General features: G+C 40.5%; 1 protein-coding gene across 7 annotated transcripts in view; it reads left to right on the plus strand.

Annotated features, from left to right (window-relative positions):
- Nucleotides 1-495: 495 nt before the first annotated feature.
- Nucleotides 496-17,995, plus strand: part of MPHOSPH8 (M-phase phosphoprotein 8) — a 48,909-nt gene continuing 31,409 nt past the window's right edge. For all 7 annotated transcript variants that reach the window (XR_009536688.1, XR_009536689.1, XM_060128855.1 and 4 more), the window contains exons 1-2: nucleotides 496-850; nucleotides 14,318-14,473. Coding sequence is in view for 5 of the 7 variants with exons in the window: in XM_060128855.1 (XP_059984838.1) it covers nucleotides 632-850; nucleotides 14,318-14,473 (375 nt within the window). In the remaining 2 variants the exon portion in view is untranslated. The remainder of the gene's footprint in view (nucleotides 851-14,317; nucleotides 14,474-17,995) is intronic.

The raw sequence follows: 17,995 nt of genomic DNA on the forward strand, positions 1-17,995 counted from the left end.
TTTCTCTGTGGGAATTAAAAAAACAAAACAAAACCCTACTAGAAATTGGAAAATAAATGTTTTCCTTATCTTTAAACAGCACTCCCTAAAATATAACAGCACTATGAGCTGTGTTTGATTGGATCCTGCACAGGCGTTAATCGAATCAAAATCACCCAAATGAGGGTCACCTGCTCTGGGCAGCGGGCGGCACGAAGAGAACCCGCCACGACCCTGACCCGCGCGCTGACCCTCTCGCCCCGCCCACTTCTCGCCCAAGTCCCGCAATCCCCGCCCACCAGCGCTACAGTGCAGCCTCCGCTCCGCGGTCCCTTCCCCTCAGCCCACACCCCGCCCACGCTCCTCAAGCCCCGCCCACCGGCGCTACACCGCGGCCTCTCCTAGCGCCTCCATCGGCCTGCTCTTCCTTCCGCTCGGGGCATCCCCACCTCGGCCAGCCCACCCGCTTCCTGTGGGTGGTGCGGGGCTCCGGCGCGCCCGCCTGACGTGATTGTTGTGCGCGCGCGTCGCTCTGGGGTCCCGAGCCCGCCATTGGCGGTTTCTAGTCAGCGGCATCCTGCTGGCGGGGGTTCGGGGCCGAGCGCGGGGCGCGCGTCGCAACCGCTCTCCCCGCGGCTGGCAGAGCTCCGTTATGGCTGCGGCGGAGGCGGAGGGGGCGAGCACGGCTGCAGTTCCTGGTTCGGGTGCCGACGGCAGTGGCAAGTCGCCCGGAGTCGAAGGAGAGGGAGGAGGAGCGGTGGGCAAAGAGAAGGACGCGGCCGCGAAAGGAGCGGAGGCCGTCGTGGACAGTGAGGATGACGGCGAGGATGTGTTCGAGGTGGAGAAAATCCTGGACATGAAGATCGATGGGGTACATGCGGGGCCCGGGCCGGGGGGAGGCTCACGCGCGGCGATCGGCGCGGCCGGAGTGGTGCTGCCCGCTCAGGAGGCGCTGGAGGCGGTGTAGACGGATGTCCACGGCGCGGGGACATTGAGAGGAGGCTTCCTTCTTAGGCCCCGTCCGCGCCATCCCCATCCCCATCCCCGGGGGACGGCGTCTCGGGTCTGAGAGCCAGAGCATCGTCGCCCGCTCTCCCTGTGCGGCGTGTGCCAGCAGCCTCGCAGGAGCCTTGAATTCCTCGCCGCGCCCTGCCCGGCGCTTCCCGCCCAGTGCCTGTGTGAAAGCCGTGTTTCACCCTGGTCCCCGCAGAGTGTGGTGCTTCCCCATTTATGCCCTTCACGCTTATCGTTCTTTACATGTTTGTCTCCTGCTAGATTGTAGGCTCCTTTGGTAGACTATGCTTTTTATTAATTTGTTATCGCTGACACTTTAATCTAGTGCCTAGCATGCCGTGCTTGCTTTGTGTATATCAGATTGAGTGAATGAATTGTGGGCTGGAGGCTGGGGGAAGGTGAGAGGGTGGGAGGATGGGCAATGGGAAAATAATCTGTTTTAGTAAATAGGTGTAAGATGACCAAAGGCCCTACACGGTGGTCGTTCTGTATATTGTGTTCTTTTTATTTTTTATTTATTTTATTTTTTTGCGGTACGCGGGCCTCTCACTGCTGTGGCCTCTCCCGTTGCGGAGCACAGGCTCCGGACGCGCAGGCTCAGCGGCCATGGCTCACGGGCCCGGCCGCTCCGCGGCATGTGGGATCTTCCCGGACCGGGGCACGAACCCGTGTGCCCTGCATCGGCAGGCGGACTCTCAACCACTGCTCCACCAGGGAAGTCCCCCTGTGTTCTTTTTATTGTCTGTTATTTCCCATTTGTCATACGCTACCTTATATTAATTTTTTTTGTCCATTCATTCAGCAGACTTTTTTTGTTTTCAACTACTGCATGGGTAGGTGCTGTGTTAGGTCCTGAGGATATAGAGATGAGTTGTAGCATACACAGTTGCTGACATTAAAGATTCTCCTGGAGCTTCCCTGGTGGCGCAGTGGTTGAGAGTCCGCCTGCCGATGCAGGGGACACGGGTTCGTGCCCCGGCCCGGGAAGATCCCACATGCCGCGGGGCGGCCGGGGCCGTGAGCCATGGCCGTTGAGCCTGCGCGTCCGGAGCCTGTGCTCCGCAACGGGAGAGGCCACAACACTGAGAGGCCCGCGTACCGCAAAAAAAAAAAAAAAAAAAAAAAAAGATTCTCCTGTACGGTGGGGGATAAATAACCGAAATCCAGCGTCATCAATCTTATTGTTAGTTGCAGTAAAGATAGGGACATTTCTATGTATAATTTTCCCAGATACCTTGTAAGCACCTTGAAGTGATAGGTGTATCACCTGCGTTTAACATAGTGCTTGGCAGGTGAAAGATATTCAGAAAATATTTGGTTAGGAGCGTAATACCTTCAGAATTGTTGATTCACTTCTTTTACAATATTCAATTTTGCCAGTTCCAAAGAACTGTAGGCACTGTACCTAAAGCCCCACATTAAAAAAATTTTTTTTCTTTCTTTTAAATGGAATCTCACTATATTTGTTTGGTGTGTGTCTGCATTTTTTGCTCAACAATATCTTTGTGAGATTTATTCCATGTTGTTGGAGCTATAGTTTCTTTCCTTTTCATTGCTGCATAGTTGTTGGCCCTCAAACAACTTGGGGCCTAGGGGTGCCTGACCCCTGTACAGCTGAAAAGCCACTTATAAACTCCCCCAAAACATAACTAATAGCCTTCTACCAGAAGGGGAAGCCTTACCCATAGTAGAAACAGTCAGTTAACACATATTTTGTATATTATGTGTATTGTATACTGTATCCTTAATTAAAAAGTAAACTAAAGAAAAGAAAATATTTAAAAAATCAGAAGGAAGAGAAAATGTATTTACAGTAATTTATACCCTAAGTATACATCTTCTGTTTATGAGATGAATTGCTTGTCAGAACCTACATCAATATTGTCTTATATGATACAAAACACTGTAGATGTTATATGTATTACCAGCACTGGACATCAAAAATGAAAAGATAATGTGAAAAAGTTTATTGATTCATACTTTATGGTAGCCTAGTGTAATCGATAAAATTGCTTCCCAGTAGCCTAGCCTAGACACTAATGAATGAATTGTTAGAAAATTTTTGTGGCGTATGGTATTACAGTCATATTCATAGTACAGTATCAGAAACATTATTACATTTTTAAAGAAGTCACTTACCTGTAATAATCTAATACTCACTTTCTCCAATTAGAAAAGAATATGGTAATATAAATCTTTGAAAACAAAGTTATAAAACGTTAAGAAAACTAACACATTAATTTTACATTAAATATCACACACCTTATGTCTTTGTAATGATCGACCAGTATTTACATATACTTTATGCATTCATTGCATACCTTTCTCTTAATCATTTTAGTACTTCTTGCTATGTGTTTCGTCTGTGACTTTTTTCAGATTGTCGGAAATCTCCAAAAAATTTTCATATATACATATATATATATTTTGGCTGTGTTGGGTCTTTGTTGCTGCACGCAGGCTTTGTCTAGTTGTGGTGAGTGGGGGCTACTCTTCATTGTGGTGTGTGGGCTTCTCATTGCAGTGACTTCTCTTTTTGTGGAGCACGGGCTCTAGGCGTGTGGGCTTCAGTAGTTGTGGCACATGGGTTCAGTAGTTGTGGCTTGCGGGCTCTAGAGTGCAGGCTCAGTAGTTGTGGTACACGGGCTTAGTTGCTCCGCAGCATCAAAAATGAAACATCAAATGGACATCAAAAGAGATGTGGGATCTTCCCGGACCAGGGCTCGAACCCGTGTCCCCTGCATTGGCAGGCAGACTCTTAACCACTGTGCCACCAGGGAAGTCCAAATTTTCCAATATATTTATTGAAAAATATCTGCATATAGGTGGACCCCGCAGTTCAAACCCATGTTTTTAAAGGGTCAAGTGTATTCAGTTGTATGAACATACTACAGTCTCTCTTTTCTACTACTGTTGATGGGCATTTGGGTTTCCAGTTTTTGGCTATTGTGAATAATGCTTCTGTGAACTTTATTGAACATGTCTCCTGGTGTATTGTGCACAAATGTTTCTCTTGGTTGTATATACCTAGGAGTGGAATTGTTCAGATAGGATGCATGTGTCTTCAGCTTTAAGTGGAAACTGTTTTTGAAATTGGTTGTACCAATTTACACTACTGCTAATGTTTTATGAGAATTCCTTTTGTTAAGCATCCTATTGGCGCTTGATATTGTCAGTCTTTATACTTTTAGCCAGTACTGGTGGGGTATCTGATGGTATTTCCTACTTGTAATTTATATTTCTCTGGATTCTGCACTAGTAATCAGTGTTGAAATCATTGAGCATCTTTTCATATATTGGGTTGGCCAAAAAACGGACTTTTTGGCCAACCCAATACTTACTTTTTGGTCATTTGGTTATCTTTTATGAAGTGCCTGTTCAGATCTCTTTCTACTTTGTCTTTCTTTATTAATTTGTTGTATTCTAGATTCAAATCCTTTGTGGGTGATGTCATGTATATCTCTTTTCCTGCTATGTCTTTTTTGGTCAGTAGAAGTTCATATGATTAATGTAGAAAAACTTAATCTTTGTCTTGATGTTGAGTGCTTTTTTTTTTTTTTTTTTTTGGCGGTATGTGGGCCTCTCACCGTTGTGGCCTCTCCCGTCGCGGAGCACAGGCTCCGGACGCGCAGGCCCAGCGGCCACGGCCCACGGGCCCAGACACTCCGCGGCACGTGGGATCCTCCCGGACCGGGGCACGAACCCGTGTCACCTGCATGGCAGGCAGACTCCCAACCACTGCGCCACCAGGGAAGCCCAATCTTGAGTGCTTTTTATGTCTGGTTTGAGAAATCTTTCCCTACCCTAAATATTCTCTCTTTTTTTTTTTCCTGAAAGCTCTGTTGTTTTGCCTTTCAGATTTTATATTTACATTTCACTTGGAATTGATTTTGTGTATAGTGTAATGTAGGGATCAGGTTTCATTGAGCAAATCTGTCTTTCTATTCTTTAACAATGACTTATAAATTTTAGAATCAACTTGTCAATTTCCTTGCACACATTAAAAACTTTGAATTTTTATTGGGATTCGCATTGAATCTGTGGGTATATTTAGGATCAATTTAATTTCTTTCAATAATGTTTTATAGCTTTCTGTGTTGAGGTCTTAGTAAGTTGATTTTTAGGTATAATTGATATTTTTGATGCAGTGGTAAATGGTCTTTTGAAAAGTTTCATTGTCTTATTTGTTGCTCATACAATTAATTTTTGTGTATTTACCCTTTGTTAAAGAAATTCCATTTATTTCTAGTTGCTAAATACTTTTATTGCGAAAGGATGTTGAATTTTATTAATTTTTTTCCTGCATCTGTTAAGATGATCGCATAATTTTTCTCCCTTATATCACTAATGTGATAAACTACATTGATTTCCTAATGTTAAATCAACTTTGTGTTCATAGAATAAACCAAAGTTTGTTGTGATGTTACCCTTTTTTAGTGTTAGATTATATATTTCTTTATTTTTTCATTTATTTCTTTTTCTTTTTTTATAAATTTATTTTATTTATTTTTTATTTTTGGCTGCATTGGGTCTTCATTGCAGTGCGCCAGCTTCTCATTGTGGTGACTTCTCTTGTTGCAGAGCATGAGCTCTAGGTGCGCGGGCTTCAGTAGTTGTGGCACATGGGCTCGGTAGTTGTGGCGCATGGGCTTAGTTGCTCCGTGGCATGTGGGATCTTCCCGGACCAGGGCTCGAACCCATGTCCCCTTCATTGGCAGGCGGATTCTTAACCACTGTGCCACCAGGGAAGCCCAACAAAAATTTTTAGCTAATTATCTAGTATATACAACCTAAGAGGATAAGAGGACGGACCATCTGCTGCCATTTAGTTTGTCCCACTGACTAAGCGAAAAGATAATGTGGCTACCAAGAAAATAGACATTTGGGGAATTTTGAAGATAAGTTTATAGATCCCAGGGCTATCATGAAATTTCTTAATATACAGCAAAGTCTTGGGCAATATTTGGGTTGACATTATTCCTATAAAAAAACATGTAATTCAGGTTTTCATTTGTTTTGTATACTGCTATACACATAGTGACCCTCAGTAAATATTTGTTGAATGAATGAATGAAGCAAAACTGCTGAAATGAAGGCTGTTAACAATTATCAGTCAGTTAAATCTGGAGCTAAAATTGAGATGTATTCCTTGTACTTGAGAATGATTGTTAATACTCCCTCATTCTCATTGACTAGATCAAACCTAATTGATAACAAGTATTAAATTTATATGTGTTCATTACTGCCTTTTTTTTTTCTGCCTTTTTTTTTAATCATCAGAAAAGTTGCAAGAATTGTGTAGAATCTCCCATACGCCTTTACCCAGATCCCCCAGTTGTTGATATTGGCTTTATTTTTTTTCTCTCTTTATTTATGTACATTTTTTTCTGGCCCATTTGAAAGTAAATAGTGTTTTTTAAAAGCAACTTTGAGTAACACATTTAGCACTATTTTTATGCACACAAAACTAAGGTGGCCCACAGGTAAGGATCTTTGGTCTCCGAGCCCTGTTGTTGGGTACATTCAGGCATCCCTCCACTCCCCTGTAGCGGTGTAACTTCTCCTGTGGTATTTGTGCCAAGAGCAGGAGTGCCGCCACGAGGACCTAAGCAAGCCACTCTCTCACCTTGGTTTATCTCCAGTTTTAACTGCGCCTTCATAGAAGCTCTTACAGGGTTGTGTATTAATAGTTTTCTCTTTCCACACTGTTTTGCTAAAAAGCATACGCATGCATTTTCAGTTGTTATAATCACTGCCCTGCACCCAGTTATATAGCTGAACCGTTAAACTGACATGCTTTCCCTTTTTTTGGGGGGGGGCCCACCATGCGGGATCTTAGTTCCCTGACCACGGATCAAACCCACGCCCTGTGCAGTGGAAGCTCGGAGTCTTAACCACTAGACTGCCAGGGAATTCCCAACATAGACTCTTAATTATTATTTTAAAATTATAAAGATTTTCAGGATTATTTCTAAAAGTTAAGAGGCTACTCTTTTCCCACTATTTCTTAGTTTCTAATCCTGTTAGATGCTAATGCTTGGTCTTTCTACAGATGGCAGAATGATTGAAAGGCAGTGTGGGCATGATGGAAGGGTGCAGTGGGAGGGAACAGTGGTTGGCAGTCAGTTTCGAAAGTTTATTGCCTTGGTGGTTGTATGAATAAAATCAGACAAGTGTTAAGAGTATAGCTAGAATGGTGCTCTGCAGTTCGTGCAGAAAACTATTGCATGAGTATGTTCTTGCTTCTCAGTGAGATTGGGTATTGAGCAGAAAAGAAAAATCAGAAATCTGGAAAAGCAAGAATTTGGAATATATATGACAAAGATTTAATAGCCATCAAGTATTAAAAAGAAAGGGAATTCCCTGGCAGTCCAGTGGTTACGACTTGGCACTTTCGCTGCCATAGCCCGGGTTCAATCCTTGGTGGGGGAACTGATCCCGCAAGCCGTGTGGCAAGGCCAAAAAAAGAAGTATTAAAGAGAAAAATTCTCATAAATGAGCAAGAAAATGGGCAAAAGATACAACAGGTAACTTTAAAATATTGTTGATGTAGTTTATATATATGATTTTATATGTGTATCTTTTTTTTTTTTATATATGTGTATCTTAAACTTTTTCATTTCAACCATTTTTCAGTGTGTGGTTCAGTGGCATTAAGTACATTCACACTGATGTGCAGTCATCATCACCATCCAGCTCCAGAACTTTTCCATCTTCCCAAGCTGAAACTCTGTACCCATTAAATACTAATTCCCTATTCTCCCTCCTCTCAGCCCCTGGCAGCCACTATTCTCCTTTCTGTCTTCATGAGTTTCCCTATTCTAGGTACTTCATATAAATGGAATCATAAATACTGGGTTGGCCAAAAAGTTCATTTGGGTTTTTACAGAACGAACTTTTTGGCCAGTTCAGCATTTTCCTTCTGTGTCTGGCTTATTTCACCTAGCACAATGTTTTTTAAGGTTCGTCCATATTGTAGCATGTGTTAGAATTTCCTTCCCTTTTAAGGCTGAATAATCTATTATATGTGTATACCACATTTTGTTTATTCATCTGTTGATTGTTTGTTTGGGTTGTTTCCCACTTTTTAGCTATTGTGAATAATGCTGCCCTGAAATGTGTGTTCAGATATCTGTTTGAGTCTCTGTTTTCAGTTCTTTTGGGTATATACCTTGGAGAAGAATTACTGGATTATGAGGTAATTCTGTTTAACTTTTTGAGGAGTTGCCAAAGTGTTTTCCACAGCAGTTGTACCATTTCAGGTTCCCACCATCAATGTGAGAACGTTCTCATTTCTCCACATCCTCACCAACACTTGTTACTTTCTATGTTTTTGTTTGACCTAGTGGGTGTGAGGTAGTATCTTGTGGTTTTGAAATTTGCGTTTCCCAAAGGACTAATGATGTTGAGCATCTTTCCAGGTGCTATTGGTCATTGGTATATCTTCCTGGAGAAATGTCTATTCATGTCCTTCCTTTGTCCATTTTTTTTTTTTTTTTTTTTTTTGCGCTACACGGGCCTCTCACTGTTGTGGCCTCTCCCATTGCGGAGCACAGGCTCCAGACGCGCAGGCCCAGCGGCCATGGCTCACGGGCCTAGCCGCTCCACGGCATGTGGGATCCTCCCGGACCAGGGCACGAACCCGTGTCCCTTGCATCGGCAGGCGGACCCCCAACCACTGCGCCACCAGGGAAGCCCCCCTTTGTCCATTTTTAACTGTGTTGTCTCGTTTTGGGGTTGGAGGAGTTTTTTTTTTTTAAAATATTCTGGATGTTGATCCCTTATGAGATGTCATTTGGAAATATTCTCTCCAGTTACATGGGTTTCCTTTTCACTCTATTGATAATGTCCTTTGACGCACAAAAGTTTTTGTTTTTGATGAAGTTATTTTACCTATTTTTTTGTTTTGTTTGGGCTTTTGATGTTTTGATGTTGTATATATACCTTGCTCACTTCATATATACATGCTCACTTCATGTCTCTGTGTCACATTTTGGTAATTCTCACAATATTTCACACTTTTTCATTATTTCTATATTTGTTATGGTGATCTGTGACCAGTGATTTTTGATGTTACTATGGCAAAAAGATTACCGCTCACTGGAGACTCAGATGATGGTTAGCATTTTTTAGCAATGAAGTGTTTTTTAATTAAGGTAGGTGCATTGTTTTCTTAGATAATGCTACTGCATACTCAGTAGACCAAGGTATAAATATAAACATAACATTTATATGCACTGCAAAACCGAAAAAATTGTGTGACCTGCTTTATTGTGATATTTATTGCAGTGGTCTGGAGCCAAACTCACAATATCTCTTAGGTATGCCTGTATCCAAGAATTCATTGTCAAATCCAAGGTCCTGAAGCTATACCCCTGTGTTTTCTTCTAAGAATTTTATGGTTTTAGCTTTTAAATTTAGGTCTTTGATCTATTTTGAGTTAATTTTTGTGTATGGTGTGAGATAGGGATTTAACTTCATTCTTTCATATGTGAAAATCCAGTTGTCCCAGCACAATTTGTGTCCCTGTTCATTGGACTTGGCACCTTTATCAAATATCAGTTGGCCTTAGATGTGTGGGCTTATTTCTGGACTCCATGTATCTGTTCTTATGCCAGTACCATATTGTTTTGATTATTGTGGCTCTGTAGTAAAATTTGAAATCAAGAAGTGTGAGTCCTCCAAATTTGTTCTTTTTCAAGATTATTTTGCCTATTCAGGACTTCTTCCAATTCCATATGAATTTGCGGTTTGTCTTTACTACCTTTGCAAACGAGGCTATTGGAATTTTGATAGGGACCTGAGGTCACTTTGGTAGTGTTGACATCTTAACGGTATTAAGTCTTCCTACCAAAGAACACAGATGTCTTTCCATTTACTTGTATCTTCTCTAATTTCTTTCGGCAGTGTTTTGTAGTTTTTAGTATGCAAGTCTTTTATGTCCTTAGCTAAGTTTATTCTTGAGTATTTTATACTTTAGATGCTATTGTAAATGGAATTGCTTTCTTAATTTCATTTTTGGTTTGGGCATTTCAGATGTATAGAAACAATTAATTTTTGTGTGTATTGTACCCTGCAACTTTGCTGAGTTCATTTATTAGATCTGGTTACTTTCTTGTGTATTCTTTGGGATTTTTTTATAAATAGAATCATATCATCCATGAATATAGTTTCATTTCTTCCTTTCCAACCTGGATGCGTTTTATAGCTTTTTCTTACCTAATTGCTCTGGCTAGAACTTCCAGTACAACGTTGAATAGCAGTGGTGAAAGTGGGCACAGAGCAGGTAATTTTTCAAAGAAAAAATGTAAATGGCTTAATGATAATTTTGTAAGTGGATGTGGAATATGGCAGAACTTTTTTTGTAAATTGCCATATAGTAAACATTTTAGACTTTGTAGGCTGAGAGACAATTTGGGGGTTTAGAGTTGGTGTTCCTTGTCATGGTAGAAATGTGACCTCATTCTCCTAAAAAACTTTCGTTCTCTCAAAGACAGTGATCTTACTTCTTGGGAACTCACTAGAACGTGTTACCCGCATCTGCCTTTGGCATTTACACGTATTGCCTTCACAGTGCGGGCTGACTTTCTGCATGCAGCCCAGGTCCTGGGTTTGGATTTCAGCTGTACTACTCTTTTTTTTTTTGCGGTACGCGGGCCTCTCAGTGCTGCAGCTTCTCCCATTGCGGAGCACAGGCTCCGGACGCGCAGGCTCAACGGCCATGGCTCGCGGGCCCAGCCGCTCTGCGGCATGTGGGATCTTCCCGGACCGGGGCACGAACCCGCGTCCCCTGCATCGGCAGGCGGACCCTCAACCACTGCGCCACCAGGGAAGCCCTGAACTACTCCTTAGCTGTGTAATCATTAGTAGTTAGTCTGTCTAGAAGCTTCAGTTTCCTCATCTGTAAAATGAATATTAATACTTCACAGGGTTATTCTAAAGATTAAGTGAACCAATAAATGAAGAGATTTTGACAGTGCACAACACATTTTGAGGCACTTGATGTAAATATAATTCTTCTTTTGATATGTTTTTGTGTGTTTGTTTTAATTTTTTTTAGTTGAAGTGAAATTCACTTAGAATATTACATTAGTTTCAGGTGTAATGATCGGGTGATTTGTTTTCAACCATTTAAAAATGTAAAACCATTCTTAGCTTACAGGATGAGCAAAAACAGAGGCCCTGCTACAGTTTGCTGATCCCTGCTCTTGTATCGGGTGAGGTGAAAGTTGGAGCATCTTTTCTGGAAGACATTTGACAGTGCATTTTTACAATCTTTAAATGGCTTTATTATTTGATCCCGTCTCTCTTTTGGGAATTTATTCTAACAACCTAATCAGAGTCACAGTGTTACTTATAAAAAACACAAATTGGAGACAATCAAAACAACCTTTGGTTTCCAAAGGGAGAGTTTTCATTGTTGTTTGTTTGGTTTTTTTGTGTGTGTGTGTGTGTGGTATGCAGGCCTCTCACTGCTGTGGCCTCTCCCGTTGCGGAGCACAGGCTCCGGACTCGCAGGCTCAGCAGCCATGGCTCACAGGCCCAGCCGCTCCGCGGCATGTGGGATCTTCCCAGACCGGGGCACGAACCCGCGTTCCCTGCATCGGCAGGCGGACTCTCAACCACTGTGCCACCAGGGAAGCCCATGTATTTTTTGTTGTATTTATATGATGGAATAATGTTCAGTCACTAAAAATTATGTTTCTGGAAGATATTAAAGCAAGAAATGTTTGATATATCAGTGAGAAGGCAAGATAAAACTGATAGTATCCCAGTGTTTTAAGTATATATACATTAAATATATACTTATAAATGCAAAAGGTGAAGGAAATAGATCAAATTGTTATCAGTATTTTGAGGTGACTTTTATTTGTTTTTTCCTGTTTTTCATTGATTTTCAAAGACTGCACATTGCTTATATAATCAGAAAAAGACCTCAGTCTTTGGTTTATTAAAAACATGGATTGATGGTATTGTGGTTTTATTTGTTTGTTTATTTTAATTTTTTTAAAATTGAGGTATTGGGCTTCCCTGGTGGTGCAGTGGTTGAAAGTCCGCCTGCCGATGCAGGGGACACAGGTTCGTGCCCGAGTCTGGAGGGATCCCACATGCCGCGGAGCGGCTGGGCCCGTGAGACACGGCCGCTGAGCCTGCGCGTCCGGAGCCTGTGCTCCGCAACGGGAGAGGCCACAACAGAGAGAGGCCCGCGTACCGCAAAAAAAAAAAAAAAAAATGAGGTATTATTGACATTATATATAACATTATAATAGCTTTAGGTGTACAACATAATGATTTGATATTTGTATACATTGTGAAATGATCACCACAGTAAGTCTAGTTAACATCTAAAAATTTTTTTCTTGTGATGAGAATTTTTAAGATCTGCATTCTTAGCAACTTTCAAATATGCAGTACAGTATTATTAACTGTGGTCACATGCTGTACATTTATTACATCCCCGTGACATATTTATCTTGTAACTGGAAGTTTGTGCCTCTTGACCCCCTTCCCCCATTTCCCACCCCCACCCCTGCCTCTGGCAACCACCGGTCTGCTTTCTGTATCTGTGAGCTTGGGTTTTTTTGTTTGTTTGTTTGTTTTTCTTTTCCTTTTAAAAATTTATTTATTTATTTATTTTTGGCTGCCTTGGGTCTTAGTTGCTGCGTGGGGGCTTTCTCTAGTTGCAGCAAGCTGGGACTACTCTTCCTTGCAGTGCGCGGGCTTCTCTTGTTGAGGAGCACGGGCTCTAGGCACGCGGGCTTAGTAGTTGTGGCTCGCGGGCTCTAGAGCGCAGGCTCAGTAGTTGTGGCTCACGGGCTTAGTTGCTCCGCGGCATGTGGGATCTTCCTGGACCAGGGCTCGAGCCCGCATCCCCTGCATTGGCAGGCGGATTTCTTAACCACTGCGCCACCAGGGAAACCCTGTTTTTCTTTTTATATTACATGTGTAAGTGAGATCATGTAGTGTTTATCTTTCTCTGACTTATTTCACTTATCGTAAGGCCCTTGAGGTCCATCCATGTTGTTGCATATGGCAAGACTTCATTCTTTTTTTAATGGCTGAATAATTGTGTGTGTGTGTGTGTGTGTACATACATATATGTGTGATGTATATGATTATATATGTATGTGATATATATGTGTGTGTCTATATACACATACTACGTTTTCTGTATTCATTTATTGATGGTCACTTGGATTGTTTCCACTTTTTGGCTATTGTAACTAATGCTGCGGTGAACATGGGGTACGTATATCTTTTCCAGTTAGTATTTTCATTTTCTTTTGATAAATACCCAGAAGTGGGATTGATGAATCATATGGTAGTTCTGTTTTTAATTTTTTGAGGGTCTTCCATACTGTTTTTCTTAGTGGCTACACCAATTTACAGTCTCACCCAGAAGTGCAAAAAAGAGGTCTTTTTCTCCACATCCTCGTCAGCACTTGATATTTCTTCTGTTTTTGATAATCGCCATTCTAACAGGTGTGAGGTGACAACTCATTGTGGTTTTGATTTGCATTCCTCTAATAATTAGTGATGTTGAGCATCTTTTTAGCTATCTGTTGGCCATCTGTATGTCTTCTTTGGAAAACTGTTCAGTTGTTCTACCCATTTTTTAATCAGATTGTTTTTTGCTTTTACTTGTATCAGTTTTTTATGTATTCTGGATATTGACTCTCAGATATATGATTTGCTAATATCTTCCCACTCAGTAGGTTGCCTTTTCATTTTATTAATGGTTTCCTTTGCTGTGTAGAAGCTTTTTAGTATGATGTAGTATGACTTGTTTACTTTTGCTTTTGTTGCTTTTGCTTTTGGTGTGATACTGTTTTTGTTTTTGCCACTTGCTTCAGGAGATTAACATTTTTTTACATTTGTTTTATTGTGGTTATTTAATTTAAAAATTAGTTATTAAGTGAAAAGTAATACGTGCAAAATAGATTGAAGATTGACTCTCCTTCCTTCCTTCTCCCCAGAAACTGTTACAATTACCAGCTTCTCATGTCTCGCAGAGAACATTTTAAGAGAGGCTTTTAGGCTGATTCACATTTGGAGGGGACAGATTAAAATATGACTGATATTTTATTATTCCACTACAGTAAGCACTTGCCCTCAGAGGGAGAAGCTACAGCTGTACTTAGATCGGATGGACTTTCATTATGTATTTTAAGGAATTCACAAATGATCTCAGGAGATGAACAGTCTTTACCATGATTTTAATCTCCATTTCAGGTTGGTTCATGTATTCTCAGCAACTGTATGGCTTTGGAACTATAGCCAAGTCTAATATCCTCTATTTGCCTGTTTTTAATTTATATAACAGGGCAAGATCGTTTATAAAGTTCGATGGAAAGGATACACATCAGATGATGATACCTGGGAGCCTGAGGTTCACCTTGAGGACTGTAAAGAAGTTCTTCTTGAATTTAGGAAGAAAGTTGCGGATAACAAAGCTAAACCAGTGAAGAAGGATGTCCAGGTATTATATTTTATCTCATAGTGGGTTTTTTTAGTATAATAAGTTTATTATAAATTTTAATAATATACAGAATGTATAGTAAGGAATTTACAAATAATAATAAAATATACAACGTTCCTATTGTAAGTTCTGTATAGCCAGTTGATTCTCAGAGAATGCTTTCATTGATTTTTGCCAGGCTCTTTTTTCTGTAGCCAAGCTGTGATTGCAGGTGACATACAGGTATAGTTGGGGCATGTTGTTATTTTCCTTTAAGTTAAGAGTAAGATGATAGTGGGGAGAAAAGAGATGTGTTGAAACTTTACTTGTTCGTCCATGATGTGAGCATCATGTTTTTGTATACCTGAGGAATATTTTTTATGCTATTCATCATAGTATTATTAACTATGGTCACATTATTATTATTAACTATGGTCACATTAAATATGGTCATATTCATCATGTTTTTGTATACCTGAGGAAAATTTATGTTACTATTACAGATACAACACATACTCTTATATTTAATCAGCATTATTAACATATTTCTAAGTCTGACTTTTCTGCTAATTCAAACAATTCTTAGATCACTTTATAAAGCTATAAATTTTAATCCGTTTCAGATTATTCATAGGTCTGATTATCTCCGGGTCTTCTGTTTTTCTTTTCTATTTCCACTTCAATTTTTAACCACTTTATGGTTTTTTAGTAGCTCTTGTTGGTGGTAAGGAAGGATAAAGAATTGAAAGGAACTCAGATGAGTTAAACTTCTATCATCAGCAGTTTGAAAAAAGACTTGATGGTGGTCTGAAGTGGGATAACATTAAAACTAATGCACAAACTTGGTTTAAGAGTTTCCTTCTATGGATTTGTCCATTGTTTTATCCTTGATTCTCATATTCCATACATTATTGAATTGGCTTTATTTATGAATCTTCTAAGAATTTCCCATTTTACTTTTCTTTGTAAGTTTCATTTATAGCTTCTATTTATAAATTGAACTGACTCTAATTCAACTTATTGCTTTTGCTTTTAGTTTTCTTTTTCATTAGAAATAATTAACATTTTTTAGAATACTGACAGAGGTTCTTGAACTTAGAACTATATAGTGAAAATTGCTCACAATAAAGAGTCTTAGTTGTTGAAGTTATTTTTTAAGGGCTGAATATTGATCCCTTCTTTCCCAACAATTTGAGTTTCAGCTGCATACTTAGTATTTTTTAAATGACAAAAACAGTATTGGGACTTGACTGTGTGTAGCGGTTGTTAACAATAATAGCCGTGATAGAGGCAGCTTCTGCTCACCCAGCACGTGTCCTCTGTCTGTGCCAAATGCTGGGCCAGCACTTTCATGGATTAAGATGAGAAAACGGAGGCTTAGGTAAGTTCAGTGCCAGCCCAGATTCACCCATTAGTAGTGACAGAGACAGGCAGCCACACTCTTAACCACTATGGTAGGTTTTCTTTTGGTTTGGGCTGTAGTTTGAAATCCATTTAGAGGAGTAGAATTACCAGTTTTTTAATTGTATGCTGTAGTGGCAGAGTCTTTAATAAATACAGTTTTTAAATTACTAAGCAAAACCTTCAGTACTTTTAAAATTTTTGTAAAGGAAATCCTTCACAAGATGAGTTCAGATTAGAGAATGTTTTCTTTAGTTTTTTGCTGCAGTTATACTTCACTTTTCTAGAATGGGTGCCTACTCCCTCCTTCCCTATTTCTTTCAGTAAAAACACTATACAAATATAAATGCACCTGTCTTACTAAGTGATTGGTTCATATTACTCTCAAAATTTAGACATTTTGATTGAAATCTTCTTAAATTTATTTCTAACTTTCCTGCTTTTATTAGTGAGATAAGTTTGCTGAACCTTCTCCCAAGAAGTCTTGACTTATAGAATACTGGCTTTATTGGCCCTTTCACTTTACCAAGGCTCTGGTTAAACCCAACTTGCAACTCTCTTGATTTAAAATTATTGATGACAGTCTGAATGAGAATGATTCCTGATCGACTGGTCTGTTTGAGGCTTCTTCTTTTTTTTTTTTTAATTTATTTGGCTGCATCTGGTCTTAGTTGCGGCTCACCGGATCTTCGTTGTGGCATGCGGGATCTTTCGTTGTGGTGCATGGGCTTCTCTCTAGTTGTGGCGCTCAGTAGTTGGGGCGAGTGGGCTTAGTTGTCCTTTGGCCTGTGGGATCTTAGTTCACCGACCAGGAATCGAACCCACTTCCCCTTCATTGGAAGGCGGATTCTCAACCACTGGACCACCAGGGAAGTCCCTGAGGCTTATTCTTAATCCTTGTCCTAGTTTAAGGAAGACACTTGTCCACTTGGAAGTGTCTTTTTCTAAGCTATCCTTACTATTTTATAAGTAACTTAAAATTCTAGGCACTAACAACATTTTGAATTTTTGTAAGACTGAAACCTCTATTTCTTATGTCAGGTGAACTTTCTCCTGAATTCTGTCTTTTATAAAGTATTCCAGTATTTATACTGCTATGACTTTTTGACCTAATCATTGAGTAGTATCAGTGGACAGGCATATGGCAAAAATGCACTGGTCGCTAACCTTTTCCCACTTTAGCAAAATAGTTTTCTTTGTTTTTTGCGGTACGCGGGCCTCTCACCGTCGTGGCCTCTCCCGTTGCGGAGCACAGGCTCCGGACGCGCAGGCTCATTGGCCATGTCACGGGCCCAGCCGCTCCGCGGCATGTGGGATCTTCCCGGACCCAGGCACGAACCCGTGTCTCCTGCATCAGCAGGCGGACTCTCAACCACTGCGCCACCAGGGAAGCCCAGCAAAATAGTTTTGCCGTTCATAAGTTCTTGTGATTCTTTCACTGTAGATATAGAAGTAGAGAGCCAGTAGGAGAAAATGCTTTGTTCATCTCGTCATCGTTCTGTTCATGCAAGAAACAAATATTTGCTACCTATGTGAAAACTGTGATATTTCCCATTCACCAAAATCTTTGTCTTGTGGAGAGGTTTTACTACAGCAGTATTTAAGACTATTTGATTCGTCAGTTTATCTACTTAAATCTGGGAGCACTGCTTGCCTAGGACTTAGTAAGCATCACAAAAGTTAGGAATGGATTCTAAAATACCCCAAAAAGTGATTGTTGATACTCTTCACCAGAAAATATACATGATGCAGAAATGGTATTTGTTCATTAAAATACTTTTTGTCATTTAGCATTCGGATACCTTTTTACCTTTTTGCTGACCATCGGGTATTTGAAGCTAAAAAGAAAAACTGAGGTGCTATTTAACATTCATTTGTGTGAGACACTCCAGACCTTCATCTTTAGTGACTGAAAATCTACGGACAAGGCGGCCGCTGGTCTGCTTGAGCTTTGATGATGGATGTCACATGACACAGAAGAACCTCTACTGGCCTGTCATGGCAACACTTTATTGTTTTTACATTTTTGGTTCTTTTTTAAGAGATAGCTTTTTTTTTTTTCTTCCCCAAGTAAATATAGAGTGTCTTAAATGGACCAGACCCTTAAATGGTCACAGTTTTATGAAGATAGATCATATGTAT

The sequence above is a fragment of the Lagenorhynchus albirostris genome, chromosome 18, assembly GCF_949774975.1.
Source record: "Lagenorhynchus albirostris chromosome 18, mLagAlb1.1, whole genome shotgun sequence".
NCBI lineage: Eukaryota > Metazoa > Chordata > Mammalia > Artiodactyla > Delphinidae > Lagenorhynchus > Lagenorhynchus albirostris.